Genomic DNA, 19,433 nt, shown 5'->3' on the forward strand with positions numbered 1-19,433 from the left:
TTTAAAAAATAAATAAATAAAAAACAAAGGCCTGGCTCCTAATCTTCTGAAAAAGAGTGGACCCAAGACAATGTCAAATCTTACTTCTTAAATAATGGAGTACATGACATTGGTCAAGATAAAGAATCCACAAGCTGAAGCAACTTTCCAGGGGTGTTCAGTTTGGGGTGGGTTGAATTCAAGGTACCTATCTGATATCCACTTTGCTCTCTGTCTAAAATAGAGTATGGCTCCTAGTAAGTGCTCAATAAATACTGGTTAAATAAATAAGTCCATGGGGATATATGCAATAGGCAATGGAAAATTCAACTCTGAGGTGGGGCTGAAAGGCAGAGCTTTGGGAAGCATTAGCCTACAGGAAACTTAGAACCTGAAAACAACTCAGGAAGAACTTTGGAACAAGGGTTAAGAGGTAAATGGTAAAGAAGTAGGAGGAAACACCAACAAAGAATATGAAAAAGAAGTGGTAGGCCAGGAACTAGCCTACTGGAAGCCAAACAGGTTTTCTTGTTTTTTAACTTAAAAAATTTTTTTTTTCTTTTTGGCCGTGCTATGCACCTTGTGGAATCTTAGTTCCTGAATCAGGGATTTAATTCGGCCCTCAGCAGTGAAAGCATGAAGTCCTAAGCACTGGACTGCCAGCGAATTTCCAAACCAAAAGTTTTCAATGAAAGCGGTCATGGGAAGGATCAAATGTTTGATGAAGATGAAACTAAAAGCCAGGGTGTTTAAAACTGGGCTCTCATCGCAACCCTGGCAAGAGAAGTTTTGGCAAAATGATGGGGGCAGAAAGTTGAGAGAGTGTTCAGAACACTTTGGGTGGCAAGTAATAGAAAATGCAACTCATAATGGCTCATTATGAGCATCCCCAGAAGCCCCCTAGTGGAGTCCCCTTATATACTACCATCCAGGATGGAGTCCCAGGCCTAGCAGAGAAAGCAAGTGTCCAGCACACTCAGCCTTATAATGAGAGCCAGGCTCTGCAGGAAGGCCAAGGTGTTGGCAAACGGCTGTGGGAAGACGACTGGTGTCTGTGATCAGGAATAAGGGGAAGTGGTGAACTAGCACACAGGCTTTCACGGAGATGGCTGCCAAGGAAAGAGAAAGCCTGGATGTTGCTTAAGTGGGGCAGGGACCTTGGTAAGACTGGGGATTGTAGCCATTGTGCTGTATGTCATCATCTGGTCCTCTGTTTCCAGGACCGAGGAAGATGGACGGCAATGATACGTTCAGCCATAATGTGCTTCCCACATCTCATTCTCTGTTTACAACAAATGTCAAGGGGAATGATGAAGAACCCACCACCAGTTATGACTATGATTACAGTGAACCCTGCCGAAAGACCAGCGTGGGACAAATCGAAGCACAGCTCCTGCCGCCGCTCTACTCACTGGTGTTCATCTTTGGTTTTGTGGGCAACTTGCTGGTTGTCCTCATCCTAATCAACTGCAAAAAGCTGAAGAGCATGACTGACATCTACCTGCTTAACCTGGCCATCTCTGACCTGCTGTTCCTCCTCACCATGCCGTTCTGGGCTCACTATGCTGCAGACCAGTGGGTTTTTGGGAATGCGATGTGCAAATTTTTCACAGGGCTGTATCACATTGGTTATTTTGGTGGAATCTTCTTCATCATCCTCTTGACAATCGATAGGTACCTGGCTATCGTCCATGCTGTGTTTGCTTTAAAAGCCAGGACAGTCACCTTTGGGGTGGTGACAAGTGGGGTCACCTGGGTGGTGGCTGTGTTTGCCTCTCTCCCAGGAATCATCTTTATCAAATCCCTCGAAGAACATTCAGGTTACGCCTGTGCCCCTTATTTTCCACTAGGATGGAAGAATTTCCATACAGTTATGAGGAGCATCTTGGGGCTGGTGCTGCCACTGCTTGTCATGATCGTCTGCTACTCGGGAATCATAAAAACCCTGCTCCGGTGTCGCAACGAGAAGAAGAAGCACAAGGCTGTGAGGCTCATCTTCGTGATCATGATTGTCTACTTTCTCTTCTGGGCTCCCTACAACATCGTCCTTCTCCTGAGCACCTTCCAGGAATTCTTTGGCCTGAGTACCTGTAAGAGCAGCAGCCAGCTGGACCAGGCCATGCAGGTGACAGAGACCCTGGGGATGACGCACTGCTGCATCAACCCCATCATCTACGCCTTCGTGGGCGAGAAGTTCAGGAGGTATCTCTCTGTGTTCTTCCGAAAGCACATTGCCAAACACCTCTGCAAACAATGCCCGGTTTTCTATGGGGAGACAGGAGATCGAGTGAGTTCAACATACACCCATTCCACTGGGGAACAGGAAGTCTCAGCTGCTTTATAGAAGAGCAGAAGTTCACCTGTTATTTTCAAAATGTGATAGCCATCTATATATAATAATAAGCCGCCAGGGTTTGTTGAAGAACAGAGGAGTCTAAAGTTTCTAGAGTAAGTGCCCAGGAACTTCAAGATTATGTGAATCAATGAAGACTTACGTTACTCTTGTAGAGTCACCGTGCTCAGGGAATATTCCAAAGCAACTGTGGGCAGAGACTTGGAATCTTCAACGAGCTCATCGCAGTTCCTAGAAAGTGCCATATTGCCTTGTTTGTGCTCTTCCCTCCACCTTCCCCCCATCCACCACTTTGCTTACTCTCTGATTCTATCAACCTCTTTAATCAATCTCTTTAATCCTCTGGAGATTGGGAAAAGGAGTCAGGCGAGGGTGAATGGAAAGAGGGGGAGTAGAGTCTGGACCAAGGGGAAGGAGGTGAAAGTGTAAGCACGTTTAAGCCTTTACAAGGACGCAGGTAAGGGGTTCGCTTGCCCAGCCAGGCAGCAGCACTGGTCCTTAGCAACATCTATCATATTTAACTTCGGAGGCTTTTGTAGGTCGTGGTGAGCAAGGGAACTGTAAGAACTCTCTAGGAACTGTGGCTAGGCCCATGATCCTCTTCTGCTAAGTACATGACACATTTCTGCTTCATTACAGTTTAACTATGACAACCACACAACCGACACTGAAATCTATTCAATACCTTGCCCCATTGTATATATACTTCTTAGGCCTCATCCCTCTATACAAAAATTTATGAAAATGTTTGTTTATAAAATACACATAATCTTTAATGAGATGAAAAAATTAAAGCCTTTGTCTAAAAAGGGAAAGGGGAGGGGTGGAGGTGGTACTTATGAGAAAGGAGTGGGCTCTAGTGAGCCCCTCCATGAGGAGTGGAGGGGTACGCTCACACCAGATGCACAGGAATGTTTCCAGAATTGGTCAAGAAAAAGTGAGGAAGGATGCGCCAGAACCCCTAAAGGGATCTGACAGTATTTTGTTTCTTTGTGGCTTTTCCTGCTTTCTTGCTGCCCTTTCCCACCTGTCTCCCCACAGCCTTTATCACAGTTCTGCCTGTGGGAGTGCCCCACCCCAAAGGCCAGTCTGTAGAGGTCCAGGAGAGTAGCTGGGGGGAGAAGGGAAAGGAAATTGTGCAACAAGAACTCCTACTGGGCCTGGGAGAGGGAAGACCATCAGTGGGGATACTGGGGTGAGTGTTCAAAGCAGAGAAGGGGCCTGTTCTGGAAAACAAACATCAGCCTGTGACCTCAGGGTCTATCACCAGGCAAGGCAGGCCAAGATGAGGAAGACTCTAGACAGACTGGAAAAAGGATGTTTTCCAAATTACCTTCTGGCAACTCATTTTTGTACACAGGCAGAGAGTTCAGATATACAAACATACACACACACCACACACACACTCATGTATTTCAATGTAAAGTAAAAATTAAATGAAAGCTGGAAACTGCAACCTAAAATTGCAGTAAAGGATCATTTTTAAGATCCTTACTATCACGCCAAGCCTAAAAATACTGTATTAGTCATAGAGACAATGCTGGTATCGGTGGAGCACATGGTGTGTTGGGGAGACCGCTGGTTCAACATAAATAAATATTGTCAGGGAGCTGGAGGTCTGTAAGCTATGGGTTTACTAGCTTATGGTGATATAGCATCTAAATAATCTCAGATTACAGCACACACGCCACAACTGTCATCTCAACTGTGTGTCTTTATTCTGACTTTGTACCAAAAATCTTTTTTGTCTCATTATGAAGTCTAGAAAGTCGTGGATTTAATCCTATTTGAATGCTTCACGCCTTGCTGCATCTTTACTGATGCTCTGATGGGTCCTCTCTTTGGCCAGTGGGACTCCTAATAGGGAGTTGGAGAAGTTCGCCTAAGCAAGCAAAGACTTTGGTCTTGGCTTGAGCTAAGCTAAGAATATACCTATGTGTTAGAGCATCTCCAATCTGATGCAGACAAGAAACACAGGGATCCTGGAACCTGGCAACTGGGGAACTGGAAGTTACTAAGGTTTTACTTTCTTGCCTCATGTTTAGAGGCTTCAGAAAGAGGTGTATGTTGTGCTGAGGGGGGCGGCCTTCACCTTCAGATATCTGTATTATCCTAAGGAATGCATTAAATTTTGTTATGATGATGAAATGTAAATATCGTTTTTAAAAACTATGTCTTGAAAACTACCACAATATTATAAAGCAATTATCCTCCAATTAAAACAAATTAATTTTTTTAAAACTATGACTTGGAAAATGCATCAACACTCTTAACTATACTGTTTTTTAAAAACTTTCTGATTACCAATTCCTCTGTACTTCTTCTCCCAGACTCTGATACTCACCATTCTATTCTTTTCATCTATGAGGCTGACGATTTTAGATTCCTCACATGAGTGAAATTATGCAGTTCCTGTCCTCCTGTGTCTGACTTATTTCATTAGCATCATGCCCTCCAAGTACATCCATGTTGTTGCATACTGCAGAATTTCCCACTTTTTTAAGGCTAAATTATATTCCTTGAATGTGTAGACGTTTTCTTTATCCATTTATCAACATGTATAGAATTGTTATACAGGATGAGTAAGTACTAAATAGTGTGCTTATAAATAATAATACCCTATTGTATACTTAAAAACTGTTAGAAGTGTAAATCTCATATTCTATTTCCACCACAATAAAAAAATCTTAAACTGCCAATTTTGTTATGCAGTGGTATGACAGACTGTCTCACTGTCCACAGCTTCTCACTGCTTCCCCTGTGCGATTACACGTGCCTGTCCTTGCTGTGTGACCTGCAGTGTACCCTGAGGGGAGGGACACCCCTCAGCCCGACCACAGGCGGCTCGGCCAGGAGACAGCACAACTGACGCCTGCTTCGTCTGAGCAGGGTGTTGAAATGCCTGGGTGGAGTCTCTGGCTCTCCCTGCTCAGCCGCAGGAAGGTCCATCCTAGACCACAAGTCCTTCGGCCTAGGTGCCTGGTGAAGTGAGTGGGAAATCGCAGAGAGCAGAACTGGGCCCCAGCTACCCAGCAGCCACATGTCACGGGAGTAAGCAGTCCACGTTAGCTGTTTTAAGCTCCTGAGTTGTGGGGGTTGTCTACTGAGAAGCACAAAAGTTAACTGATATATACGTTATATAGTGCCTCCATAAATAAAATTTGGAAAATTGTTTTTCCATGATGGAATTCAGTGTGACAAATACACCTGAGGAGTCAGTGTGTGTCGGCCTGGGTAGGGCACATAGAGATGGTTACGTTATTCTCATGCCCTTAGACCTCCCAGCCCAGAGACAACTGATGGGGAGGGGCAGGGGAGAAATCATCATCACAGTGGAGTATTCATAATCACAATGCGCTATGCAAGGCGCAGAAACAGACGTGTGTGTGAAATTTTTTGAGAGCCCCCAGGAGAAAGTGAGAGTCCTGCATCATAGTAATAATAGCTACAGCAGGATTTATTGCCACCAAACAAACTGCCACTTAAAAGCTGCCAACCATCTCTAGAACCATTTTCTACAAGTGGAAACCCCAAGTCTCCTTTATCCCGGGGACAGCATTCAAGTGGGCTGCTTGAGGTGAGCAGATGTCAGGAAAGATGATCGTTCCAAGGGGTGGGTATCATATTTAAGACTCTTGGTGGAGCTGGCACTTGGCACCATCCACCCCATACCATCCTCCTCGATCTGTGGTACCTGGGACAGTTTGAGTATTTTTCAGAGAGGCCCTGCCGTCTCCTGGAAGTAAGCCATCAAGACCCTACCTCTTTGCTTTCACTTTTTCTCCCTATTAAAATTTCTCTGACAAGTTGAAACGGCCTCAGGTGAGATTAGCCAGTGACACAGGTCACCAAAGGCCACCAAGGAGAAACCCAGCATGAGCGAAGAAGCGTCTGGGCTGGTGAGCAGATCCCCGAGGCAGCCTCTGAGCTCGGGGAGGGCCAGCCCGGGTGTGAGGAGGGACTGAGGGGCCGCCTCTCCAGATGCCACAGCCCAGCCCCGCGTCTATCACTGCGCAGCCGCGGGCGCTCTTGCTCTCTCACTGCCACACGCCGCCTCCACCGTCACCTGTCTCCCCAGCTCCTCTTTCCTGCTCAGGGGGCTTGCTGCCCAGTGGGTGCCCCACCCAGGAACGAGGTACTGGCCTCCCCTTCCAGCAGGCCCCCCCTCCTCACACGTTTCTCTCAGAGGTCCCTCCTCTGGCTTTGAGGAGAGGAACCCCACCCTCCTTCCCATCAACCTCACCCACTTCTAACACCTTTTCCTGCCCAAACCTGTCTCCTCCTTGTACAGGACGCACTGAGAAGAGTTGTCATGGTGACTAGGGACACAGAGCTGACTCTGTCACACTTAGAAAGCCCTGGGGGAGGTGTTCAATCCCAGGTGTCAGTGGTTTTTTGTAGAACTTAAGGGTACTTAACACCCGTTGCCCTCCGCCTCAGGCCATAGTTGCCAGTTCTGGAGCAACAGGAAAAGTCCCACCTAATATCCTGTTATACAGAGAGCAGAACATAGAGGTGAAGGTGTGACCTGACCCAATGAAGACTGTGCTAGGTCTAGTATACACCTTAATCGTACATTAGACTTCTGTTACCATACTTAGGGGCTTCCCTCATAGCTCAGTTGGTAAAAAATCTGCCTGCAATGCAGAAGACCCAGATTCGATCCCTGGGTCGGGAAGATCTCCTGGAGAAGGAAATGGCAACCCACTCCAGTATTCTTGCCCAGAGAATTCCATGGACAGAGGAGCCTGGCAGGTTGCAGTCCATGGGCTCACAAGAGTCAGACACGACTTAGCAACTAAACCACACCCCACCACACATAGAGTTGCATCAGTTTCATGTTTGCACACTGATCTGAAAGAAATCCCAAAGTGCACAGAGCAGGCTTCTCAGCAGAGTTATGGGGCTTCCACCAAGTCTGGACATATCCAACAAAGTGATGAGGTGGGCAGCCTACTAGTGTCTACTCAGTTTGACGATCTGCACAGGGCTAGGGGAACACGGTGCATGGGCTGGGTAGAGGGGTCCAACTGGGAAGGGTCCAAAGGACAGTGATCAAGACCATCCCCAAGAAAAAGAAATGCAAAAAGGCAAAATGGTTGTCTGAGGAGGCCTTACAAATAGCTGAGAAAGGAAGAGAAGCTTTGGCAATGCCAAAGGAGAAAAGGAAAGATATACCCATTTGAATGCAGAGTTCCGAAGAACAGCAAGGAGAGACAAGAAAGCCTTCCTCAGTGATCATTGCAACGAAATAGAGGAAAACAATAGAATGGGAAAGACTAGTGATCTCTTCAAGAAAATTAGAGATACCAAGGGAACATTTTGTGCAAGAAAGATGGGCACAATAAAGGACAGAAATAGTATGGACCTAACAGAAGCAGAAGATATTAAGAGGTGGCAGGAATATACAAAAGAACTATATAGAAGAACTATACCAAAATGATGTTCATGACCCAGATAACCACAATGGTGTGATCACTCACCTAGAGCCAGACATCCTGGAATGTGAAGTCAAGTGGGCCTTAGGAAACATCACTACAAACAAAGCTAGTGGAGGTGATGGAATTCCAGTTGAGCTATTTCAAATCCTGAAAGATGATGCTGTGAAAAGTGCTGCACTCAATATGCCAGCAAATCTGGAAAACTCAGCAGTGGCCACAGGACTGGAAAAGGTCAGTTTTCATTCCAATCCCAAAGAAAGGCAATGCCGAAGAATGCTCAAACTACCACATAATTGCACTCATCTCACATACTAGTAAAGTAATGCTCAAAATTCTCCAAGTCAGGTTTCAACAGTATGTGAACCATGAACTTCTAGATGTTCAAAATGGATTTAGAAAAGCCAGAGGGACCAGAGACCAGATTGCCAACATCCGTTGGATCATTGAAAAAGCAAGAGAGTTCCAGAAAAAACATCTGCTTCATTGACTACACCAAAGCCTTTGACTGTGTGGATCACAATAAACTGGAAAATTCTGAGAGAGATAGGAATACCAGACCACCTTACCTGTCTCCTAAAAAATCTGTATGCAGGTCAAGAGGCAACAGTTAGAACTGGACATGGAACAATAGAATGGTTTCAAACTGGGAAAGGAGTACATCAAGGCTGTATATTGTCACCCTGCTTATTTAACTTCTATGCAGAGTACATCATCCGGAATGCTGGGCTGGATGAAGCACAAACTGGAATCAAGACTGCCAGGAGAAATATCAATAACCTCAGATATGCAGATGACATCACTCTCATGGCAGAAAGCAAAGAAGAACGAAAGAGCCTCTTAATGATGAAAGTGAAAGAGGAGAGTGAAAAAAGTTGCCTTAAAACTCAACATTCAGAAAACTAAGATCATAGCATCTGGTCCCATCATTTCATGGCAAATAGATGGGGAAACAATGGAAACAGTGCCAGACTTTATCTTCTTGGGCTCCAAAATCACTGCAGGTGGTGACTGCGGCCATGAAATTAAAAGACACTTGCTCCTTGGAAAAACTATGACAAACCTAGACAGCATATTAAAAAGCAGAGACATTACCTTGCTAACAAAGGTCCATCTAGTCAAAGCTATGGTTTTTCCAGTAGTCATATATGGATGTGAGAATTGGACTATAGAGAAAGCTGAGCACCGAAGAATTGACGCTTTTGAACTGTGGTGTTGGGAGAAGACTCTTGAGAGTCCCTTGGACTGCAACGGGATCCAACCAGTCCATCCTAAAGGAGATCAGTCCTGGGTGTTCATTGCAAGGACTGATGTTGAAGCTGAAACTCCAATACTTTGGCCACCTGATGTGAAGAACTGACTTATCGGAAAAGACCCTGACGCTGGGAAAGATTGAAGGTGGGAGGAGAAGCGGATGACAGAGGACAAGACGGTTGGATGGCATCACCGACTTGACGGACATGAGTTTGAGTAAATTCCGGGAGTTGGTGATGGACAGAGAAGCCTGGTGTGCTGCAGTCCATGGGTTCGCAGTCAGACACAGCTGAGTGACTGAACTGAAATGAACGGACAGAAACAGTGGGAGTGGAGAGGACAGCAGCTGGGCCCCCATGCCCGCTCACCATGAACGGTGTCTGGAGCAGTAGATGAAGAGGAGTCATGGGACCCCAGCATCACTGCTGAGGCACACAGGTGCAAAATGTAACACTGGTGGGGGTGGGGGATTCTTCTTGTATCTTTGAGAACCGTGGGGATTCTTTGGCTCTGCTGGGGAAGGGGGCTTCAAGGACACTAGCAGCTTCCTCCTTGGTGGAGATATCAGAGCACTGACAGCAACACCCACAACATGCTGTCCAAGTGAGTGACCCAGGGAAAGGGCTCCCCTAACAGAGCTCTGTCACATATAGTTACTGCATTCGGTTGAACAAAAGGAGCCAGACAGAAAGAGGACAGCATTTGTCATTCCATTTCTGTGAAGCTAGAGAAGAGGTACATCTCATTCATGCACTGAGGCAGACTGGCCCCTGCAAGGTGGGCACGGTGTGAAGGCATGTTCTGGGGTGACAGGGCTGCTCTCTATCATCTGGTGACAGGGATGTATGTGCATCAAAACTTCCCCAAAATGTACACCTAGGACTAGTGTGTTTTTTGCTACATGTAAGTTACACATCAATCAAAGTAACAATTAAAGAGATCTATTTATAAAGGATTTTTAATAACGTGAGTACACACCTATACTGTAATTTTTAGCAAAAAAAAAGGAGCAGCATAAAGAACTGGTATGTGTGTGAGAACAATTAATCAAAAGTATGCATGTGGAAAGGTCTGGATTAAAATATATCATGTGTTAAGAGGGACTGTTTTGAGATTGTGAGACGATGACTAATTTTTTCTGTACTTTCTATTCTTCTGTTTTTCCTTACTTGATACAATGAGCATGATCTGTTAGTTTTAGAATTAGATATGTTTTAAAAACTAAGAGATTCGTGTGCTATTTTTTCAGCCCATCTCACTGCTGACATTGATAGAGTCAGTGTGAGCCCCCAGGGTTACAGTTCATTGAGCTCATGCAGTTGGCCCTCTGAACCCAAGAAAAGAGTAAGTGTCCTCCCCATCTTGTGCATGATGCTCTGAATCATGGTCCAGAGATGGCGTGGGCGAGCAGAGAGAAGCTTCCCTCAGAACTTGGGTACAATGACTCGACCTGGAGCAGCTAGTGAAAGCTTGGCCAGCACCCCAGGAGGAGGGCTGGGCATCAAGTCCAGAGTGGCAAACCAACAAAAAGATCATTCCTCAGGGAGAGTCTGAAGGCCTGCATATCAGAACCAGAGCCCTCCCCGTCTCTGCTTATCTTCTTACCTTGGCCCTCAAATGAATTCTTTTTAACGGCTGAGTAATACTCCATTGTGTATATGTACCACAGCTTTCTTATCCATTCATCTGCTGATGGACATCTAGGTTGTTTCCATGTCCTGGCTATTATAAACAGTGCTGCGATGAACATTGGGGTACATGTGTCTCTTTCAATTCTGGTTTCCTCGGTGTGTATGCCCAGCAGTGGGATTGCTGGGTCATAAGGGAGTTCTATTTGCAATTTTTTAAGGAATCTCCACACTGTTCTCCATAGTGGCTGTACTAGTTTGCATTCCCACCAACAGTGTAGGAGGGTTCCCTTTTCTCCACACCCTCTCCAGCATTTATTGTCAAGCATACTTTGTATGACACCACTTAACTAGCCCACAAAAGGCTCTAAACTTGTTCCGTCGTTTGATCTTGACCACAGATCTGTCGAGCACATTTGTGATTGGGGGTTTTTTTGCCCCCATTTTACAGATAAGAAAACTAAGATCTGGAGAGTTTCAGTAACTTGTACAAATCAAGTGGTAAAGAGTAAAGCTGAGGACTAAGCCCAGCCTGGAGATGGCAATGGCACCCCACTCCAGTACTCTTGCCTGGAAAATCCCATGGATAGAAGAGCCTGGTAGGCTGGAGTCCATGGGGTCGCTAAGAGTTGGATACAACTGAGCGACTTCACTTTCACTTTTCACTTTCATGCATTGGAGAAGGAAATGGCAACCCACTCCAGTGTTCTTGCCTGGAGAATCCCAGGGACGAGGGAGCCTGATGAGCTGCTGTCTATGGGGTTGCACAGAGTTGGACACGACTGAAATGACTTAGCAGCAAGCCCAGCCTGGTGACTGGAGTCCAGTTCTCAACTGCTGTCTCTTGAATCCACATACAGCATGAACTTGAACATTTTTTTCATGATTCATTGCCCTGGTTGTGATTGCCAGTTGCTGATTCTTTCTGCCTTATTCTAGCTTTCCCCAGCAGTCATATCCCCCTACTTTGTAGCACCAGCCATTAGCTTCTCCCTTTCAGCTTCTGCTTTGCTGACAAGGACCCCAGGAAACCAATTTTATTAGAATTTTATATAATAAATCTCTCTAAGAAAGAATCACTGAATGAGTACGAGTCTGATTTTTTTTGAGTGTATATTATATGCTACATTCTCAACTTGGATGTCTCAAGCAATCCTCCCAACAATCCCAAGGAGCAACTACCATTATCCAGCCCATTCCACAAATGAGAAAGCTGAGGGTAGGGCCAGGCTTTGAGTTCAGGCAATTGACTGCAGAGGCCACTTCAGCAGGTTTGGGGTCTTCTCAGATCGCAGTCCGTGCTGGCGTGTTTCTTAGCCTGTGGCGGAGGAAACAAAAGCATGCAGAGGGCCCTCCTGTGGCTCGGGGCTGGCTCTCAGTTCTGTTCTATGTTCTCGGTTCTGTTGTCAACAATTGAGGTTTTTAGATAAGTAACCAACCACCAAGGAAGCCTGGGGTGACTGCAGATATTGAAATAGAATCCTGAACTTGACCCTTTTCTTCTGCCATTTGTTGCCTGTTTCATGTTGAAAAATTCTCAGAGAAATTCCAGACAGACTGTATCCTTGGAGTGTGGGACTCTGCTACCTATGTCCCTGGCACAGTACAACTACCCACAAACACGGGCTGCCTTGGAGGGCTGCAAAACGGTGAACAAGGAGGCTAACATTTTATAATGACGTGCCCTCAAGGCACTTGATCTGGAGAAAGATGGGCAATACGTTCAGCTCACAGGTGAACGTACAGTAAAAACAATTAAGCAGCCAGCTATTTTAGTTTCCAGAGGAAAATAGTATTGGGTGATGAGTGTATGTGTGTGAGTTGTGGGAGGAAAGAGGGGGTAGTGAGGGAGTGAACAAAGCGGGGGGGCGTGCATGCTCAGTCCCTCAGCTGTGTCAGATTTCTTGCAAACCCATGGACTGTATATAGCCCACCAGGCTCCTCCATCCATTTTTCTAGGCAAGAATACTCGAGCGGTTTGCCATTTCCTCCTCCAGGCGATCTTTCCAACCCAGGGATCAAACACACACATCTCCTGTGTCAGCAAGCAGGTTCTTCACCACTGAGCCAGCTGGGAAGCCCAGGTTTAAGGGGGATAACAGGGTTAATGTGAGATGTTCCCTCCACTTTAAAGTCAGTTTCAGCTGGCTTCCACAAATAGCAAGTGGGTCAGAATCTCTCACCCTCTGAGCCTCCCCACTGATAAGCCCTGCAGTCTAGTACAAATCATTTGTCTCTTGGACAGAAGTTTCTTTCAGTAAAACATGGCCCTTTGACTAGATGCTCATGAATGTTCTTCTAGTTCTAATATCCTTTAATTCCTTCTTTTTTCTAACCATTTGGGTAGTTGGGGGAACTAAGAAGCAAAAAGAAATTGCGTAATCAGGGAAACCCATGAATAAAGTTTCAGATTAGACATCTATTTTCTGTCTATTTTAAGCTCAATTTAAGAAAAAAAAAAAAGGACTGGTCTTTGATGATTTTTTGCACGGCCAGATACTTAAGTCAGTAAAACTCCACCCCCAACTCAGAAGAAACTGTGCATTTCCTACTTTTATGCTGTCTATATGTTTGACTTGCACAGCTCAGCTGGTCAGAGGAGTTGAGACATCCGTTCCCCTACGAGAATCTCTCTCGGTAAGTTATCTCTCAGCTAACTTTGCCTATTTCTTAGCGCAGCTTGAGTGATGAGTAAAAGCCTTTACAGGAAACCATAGAAAACATCAGAAATACACCAGGCGTTCACTGAACTATCTTAAAATATAATCTTTAAGTAAGGAAAAAGTTAAGAGTTTAGAATCAGTTTCAGACTATGATAACATCAAAGATACAAAACAGGATGATGAATGGAAGACTATAAAAAGCCCTCACCTTTCAAAAGAAAGATATTTTCGGAGAATAATTACTGGCCAAAACCTTGACAGACATGATCTTTCGGTTAGGAGAAATAAAACCTCCTCAGCAGGATGCCCTCTGAACATGTGCCCAACCAGAAGCTGTGTCTAAGTCTCCTTTTATTTCTGCCAAGAAAAGAAGGAAGCCTGAAAATTGTCCAAATTAATAACAAGTTTTAAATATCAAATCAACTTTCATAGCAAATCTAGTTGATTCTTTTTCTGGCTCAGAATTTAAAGGCGAGATTTTTCTGTGAGCTTTTCCCAGCTGCTTAATCTGAGGTACTGGGAGCTTGAGTCTCACAGGGACTAACTGGAGAAAATTCTCAGTCAAGCGGTGGGACCTAAATAGACCAGGCAAGTTAGTGGGTTGTGGAGGAACTAAGCTAATACAGGACGTATGCTAGGAGATGAAACACTGTCCACCTGACCACTTCTTATGTATTAGGGGAGGGGGTCCTTAATCATAGCAGCTCAGAAACTACAAACACAAACTTCAGAGAAAATGTGAGAATGGCAATCGGGACTCAACAACTGGCTGCTGGCACCTATGACCTTCTCCAGGGACTCGGGCATCAGTCTGTTTCATTTTGACTACATCAAGGCTCCAGGCTGACAATCCTGCTTGTAGTTCTCTCACCAAGGAGTGAAAGACAGGGACCACAGCAGATAAGTTACAGTCAGCACTGCCTGCCTTCAAAATTAGTTGCTTACTCCCTGTGGGTCTTTGGGGAAGTTACTCATCTTCTCTGTGCTCTGAGGTTCTTATTTGCAAAACGGGGACAATAAACCTGACCTGCCTCACTGAGTCACCTTGAGGATTAACTGAATGAATGAAGTGAAGCTTAGAACGGTGCTTAGCAGGCAAAGCGCCCTAGAAAACTGTTCATTATCACCAGCAAGCCCCTAATGATGCTATGTGTAAGCTAACTTCAGGGAATGACAGCTTAAGAACAGACACGGTTGGACAGTTCCTGACCCAGTTTCTGGACATTGTTATCACAGCTTCACTCACTGCACGTGGCTACACAACATCCAATTTTATTTGGTGAGATGATTGATGCTCTCCGTCTAGTAAACAGAGTGTTAGTCGCTCAGGCGTGTCTGACTCATGACCCCATGGATTGTAGCCCACCAGGCTCCACTGACCATGGAATTCTCCAGGCAAGAATACTGGAGTGGGTTGCCATTTCCTTCTCCAGGGGATCTTCCCGACCCAGGGATCGAATCCAGGTCTCCTGCACTGCAGGCAGGTTCTTTACCAGCTGAGCCACCACGGAAACCCAAAGCAGAGAAGCTAGCAGCTAACTAATATAAAAAGTTCATTGTTTGACCAAAAAACGGACTTCAGTTAAATGTAGAAATCTATGTTCAATTTTTAAAACCTACCTAAGTATATAAAACGGTCTGCATTCATGATGGACTGCTAAGGACATTCTAGGACTTTATAAAACACCTTTTCTTTATTTACAGAGTCAAGCAAAATGGATTATCAAACATCAACTCCCCTCTATGACATTGATTATGGGATGTCAGAGCCATGCCAAAAAATCAACGTGAGGCAAATTGCAGCCCAGCTCTTGCCCCCACTCTACTCGCTGGTGTTCATCTTTGGTTTTGTGGGTAACATGCTGGTTGTCCTCATCCTGATAAACTGCAAAAAGCTGAAGAGCATGACTGACATCTATCTGCTCAACTTGGCCATCTCTGACCTACTTTTCATCATCACCATCCCATTCTGGGCTCACTATGCTGCAGACCAGTGGGTCTTTGGAAATACAATGTGCCAGTTATTCACAGGGTTCTATTTCATTGGTTATTTTGGTGGAATCTTCTTCATCATCCTCTTGACAATTGATAGGTACCTGGCTATCGTTCATGCTGTGTTTGCTTTAAAAGCCAGAACAGTCACCTTTGGGGCAGTGACAAGTGGGGTCACGTGGGTGGTGGCTGTGTGTGCCTCTCTCCCAGGAATTATCTTTACCAAATCCCAAAAAGAAGGCTCTCGTCATACGTGCAGCCCACATTTCCCATCCAGTCAGTATCATTTCTGGAAGAGTTTCCAAACTTTAAAGATAGTCATCTTGGGGCTGGTGCTGCCACTGCTTGTCATGATCGTCTGCTACTCGGGAATCATAAAAACCCTGCTCCGGTGTCGCAGCGAGAAGAAGAAGCACAAGGCTGTGAGGCTCATCTTCGTGATCATGATTGTCTACTTTCTCTTCTGGGCTCCCTACAACATCATCCTTCTCCTGAGCACCTTCCAGGAATTCTTTGGCTTGAATAACTGCAGTGACTCTAACAGGCTGGACCAAGCCATGCAGGTGACAGAGACCCTGGGGATGACGCACTGCTGCATCAACCCCATCATCTACGCCTTCGTGGGCGAGAAGTTCCGAAACTATCTCCTACGGTTCTTCCGAAAGTACATCGCCAGCCGCTTCTGCAAAGGCTGTCCAGTCTTCCAGGGAGAGGCTCCAGAGCGAGTGAGTTCCGTTTACACACGATCCACGGGAGAACAGGAAGTCTCTGTTGGCTTGTGATCTGACTCAGTTCATATATGCAAACTGTGGGGGAACAGTTCAAGAGGAAATTACTGTCAACACGGGTTTAAGATTCATCCATCAATTTGGCATCAGCTCTAAATATATTAGATATTTCAAGCCCATCAATTCTAGAAAGCCAAAGCAAAACACGGTGATGAAATAGCAATCTTCTCACCGCCCCCCTCCACATACAACAATTTATTGGCAAGCTCTCCCCTCACTACAAAAGGTTCAATGTTTAAAAAAAAAAAATCCTCAGAGAATGATTAATTCCTGAGTTTGGTTACCTGAACAGGAATAACAAAATGAACTGAGGAAAGTATTGCATAGTTTCTTATCTGGGTAGGGCAATAGCCAGGTTGCAATGTGATTAAAATAGGTCCTTCTCTTGCCATGGGGAGAAAACACATGCCGGTGATCAGATAAGGAATGACATCTTCCATGTGGGATCTCTCCCAAAAGGTACGTTAATAAGTTCCACAGACACTGATGCCAAGGAAGAGCCCTGTGGTCTGCTGAGAGCTGGGAAGGCTTCTTCGCAGAAAAGGTACTGGAGGTCAATGGTCTGTCAGCGGAGAAGGAAGCTGAGCTCCAGGATGCAGGCATTGCATAGGCAAAACTTGGCTGTGGGGAGACAGGCACTGGCTGGGGGAGCTCCTGGGAGGAAAAATGAGGCTGGCGCATGAGAAAACTGGACGGCATTGCTCATCAAATTCGGAGAGCAGAGTGGGGAGCCCTGGCAGTGTTGCAGAAGGCTCATTCTGTAACCAAAGGATGGCCTGGAAAGGTGAGCATTCAGGTCAAGGAGACCAGCAACAATGTGATCAAGTGAGGAGGCTCCACTAAAGTTGAAGCCAGAGATGGGAAGGATTGGATACCTCCTCACAGCACTGAGGATGAGAGCCAGCAAGGATTTGGCTTGGCAGTGAAGGGCAGAGAGGAGTCAGAGACTCCCTAGATTTGAGGCAAGCATCAGAGGTGCCCTAAAAGAGACATCAAACATGGGAGGAGGAGGAGGTTTAGGTCAAAACAGGAGTTGGTGGAAGAGAAAGGGTCCAGTTTTGTAAGCTGAACACCATCCTAGGCAGACAGACCCTGGGCTGTCTGCCGTTGACTGCTCCAGCCACCAGAGCAGTCCTTCCATCCTGGCTAAAACCATGAGGCATCCCCAGGTGGCTCTGGAATACTAGATTTACAAATGCATGAGTCTGAGGTCCAGGAAGACTTCCAGGTCAGATTGACATTTGGGTGGTACTGATTACATAGTTAACAAAAATCCAAAGCTTTATAAGCACTGAGTAAAGAGGCCCAGAAGAGCGGAGGGAAGCCTAAATGACTGCTTCTAAGTAGGTCTTCTGGATTTAATTATCAATAGATAAAGGGAAGAAGGACACACTCATTTGGAAACAGGTCGCTTCAAGCTTTGTAAACCACAGAATATACAATTTACCAACCTCTGTGCTTCAACCTGAGTGTGGGGGCTAGAGATACACATTCCAGATGCATTTCTGAACAAACCTTCTCCAAACACTAAGAGACTTCTTTCAAAGGAAGAATTGTGTGGGATTTTTTGCAGTTTGCTAGTTACATTATTATTTTGTATATGCCTAAGACTGTTTTGAGTCCAGGGGTAGCTAAGGCCATCACTGTAAAGATTAGGTGGGAAAACACAAAGGAATGAGAACCTCTCAAGAAATTAAGATGTCAGAATAAGAGGTACTACTGATTTTTCTCCAGCTCTAAAGTGTGAAACTTGAGGGTTGTGGCTGTTAATAGGAAGTGACTAGAAGGGTCTTTTGTCTTGCTCTTAAAGTTGTTGAGAGTATATACATGGCATATGAGCCTCGTCTCCGGGTCAGTTCAAACATTCTGACATATATATATATATATATATATATATACATACACATACACATATACATATATGTGACATTATGTATATAGACAGTTACAAGTTGCTTGAAAGAAAATATGCATCTAATAAAAACTCTAAAAAATAACTGACTGTATTCTTGTTCTTTCAGCCAATGTCCATTTAGAATACTGCACATAAAACTGTGAGAGAACTTTTTAAGTAGCTGACTTGGAAAATTTCACGCACATACAAACACACATATTGAGAATTATTTTTTTTAATTATTTTTAAAAGTTGACCCTCTCCCTGGGTAAAATTGCCAGAATAATTTGTTTTTAAAGACGCTATCTCTCAGAGTGGAGATTCTGAGCAACTGACCCTGAAAACTTTTAAATTTCAAACTTAATTCTCTACTCAAGCAAAAGAATTGACATGATTCTTCAGAGAAAATCAATGTGTGATTCAACACGTTAGCTGTCTAGGCTGGACAATGGGAAAGACATAATGTTGTAACTTGGTCATTCATCTGTGATCTTGTGTTGCAGACACATGATACAGAAGGTGCTCATCGGTGGCTGTAAAGATTGCTTTTGTTTCATTTGACAGTCTCTCCCCCAAACCTGGCTGCCATTGCAGTGATGGCAACGGTGTTCACACAGACTTCTGTGCACGTGCCTCCTTCCCTCAAGGACAGGCACTTCAGGTAGAGGTGGCCTACCTGGGCACACTCACACAGCTTTCCCCCTGCTTCCCTCTCCTCTTCCAAGCACACTCTAGAGTCGGTTGCCATCCTAACTTGGAGGTCTGTGACAAGGACAGCTTCTCCCTAACAATACTGAAGGACTGCCTTCCATCTCACAGGGCAAAAGGAGGCATGAACCGAGGTCAAGTGGGAGGGGCTGGGGTTAAAGCAGAGGGAAGGACTGGGGAGAAAGAAGGCCTCCCCTGTAAGATGAAGGTGGCTGCATAGGGAGGTTGGAAGGTGTCCGTTTGATGACTGATACACGTGTACTTCTCATCCTTTTTCCTGCTAAATAAAACAAGTCCAATGTCAACATGAAGAAAAGCTACCCAGCGTGTCCGTGGCCTTCCCAGGGTGCATCCTGTCCCCCATCATGTGCACTCCTCACCCCTCATTTGCCTGGATCCTCCACACCCCTCGCTCTGCAGGCCCCTTCACTGCCCACCTCTTTTTTGCTTATTGTTTAGATCAGTAAATGAATGTTAATTCATTATGGCCCACAGGCTCTGACTTATCTCAATGCCTCAACCCAGAGGCCCTGTCAAGGAGGGGGTTTCGTATGTGCCATGGAGAAAGTCAAAGAAAAGGTGAATGTCCTTAGAGGGAGGAATAATGTGCAAATTCATAAATTAGGATTCTGCTGACATCTGAATTACAAGGGTTCTCAGTAGCAGCAGCTCTCACTAAATTAAATGTGTTTGTATTTCTAGTGACTAAATTAATGTCATTTACTTTATAATCAGA

At 45.1% G+C, this 19,433-nt stretch overlaps 2 protein-coding genes across 2 annotated transcripts; both read left to right on the top strand.

The window, feature by feature from the left end:
- The first annotated feature begins 1,210 nt into the window (after nt 1–1,210).
- LOC128049126 (C-C chemokine receptor type 2-like) lies at nt 1,211–2,323 on the top strand. Its single transcript, XM_052641568.1, has one exon. The coding sequence runs from the start codon at nt 1,211–1,213 to the stop codon at nt 2,321–2,323; it is 1,113 nt and encodes a 370-aa protein (XP_052497528.1).
- Nucleotides 2,324–15,030: 12,707 nt separating this feature from the next.
- Nucleotides 15,031–16,089, top strand: LOC128049778 (C-C chemokine receptor type 5). Its single transcript, XM_052642127.1, has one exon. It carries the CDS (start codon nt 15,031–15,033, stop codon nt 16,087–16,089), a length of 1,059 nt encoding a protein of 352 aa, XP_052498087.1.
- The last annotated feature ends 3,344 nt before the right edge of the window (nt 16,090–19,433 follow it).

The sequence above is a fragment of the Budorcas taxicolor genome, chromosome 1 (assembly GCF_023091745.1).
Source record: "Budorcas taxicolor isolate Tak-1 chromosome 1, Takin1.1, whole genome shotgun sequence".
Taxonomy (NCBI): domain Eukaryota; kingdom Metazoa; phylum Chordata; class Mammalia; order Artiodactyla; family Bovidae; genus Budorcas; species Budorcas taxicolor.

Excerpts from the sequence above, each read along its gene's own strand:
- LOC128049126 (XM_052641568.1), top strand. The coding sequence starts at position 1,211 with ATGGACGGCAATGATACGTTCAGCCATAATGTGCTTCCCACATCTCAT.
- LOC128049778 (XM_052642127.1), top strand. The coding sequence starts at position 15,031 with ATGGATTATCAAACATCAACTCCCCTCTATGACATTGATTATGGGATG.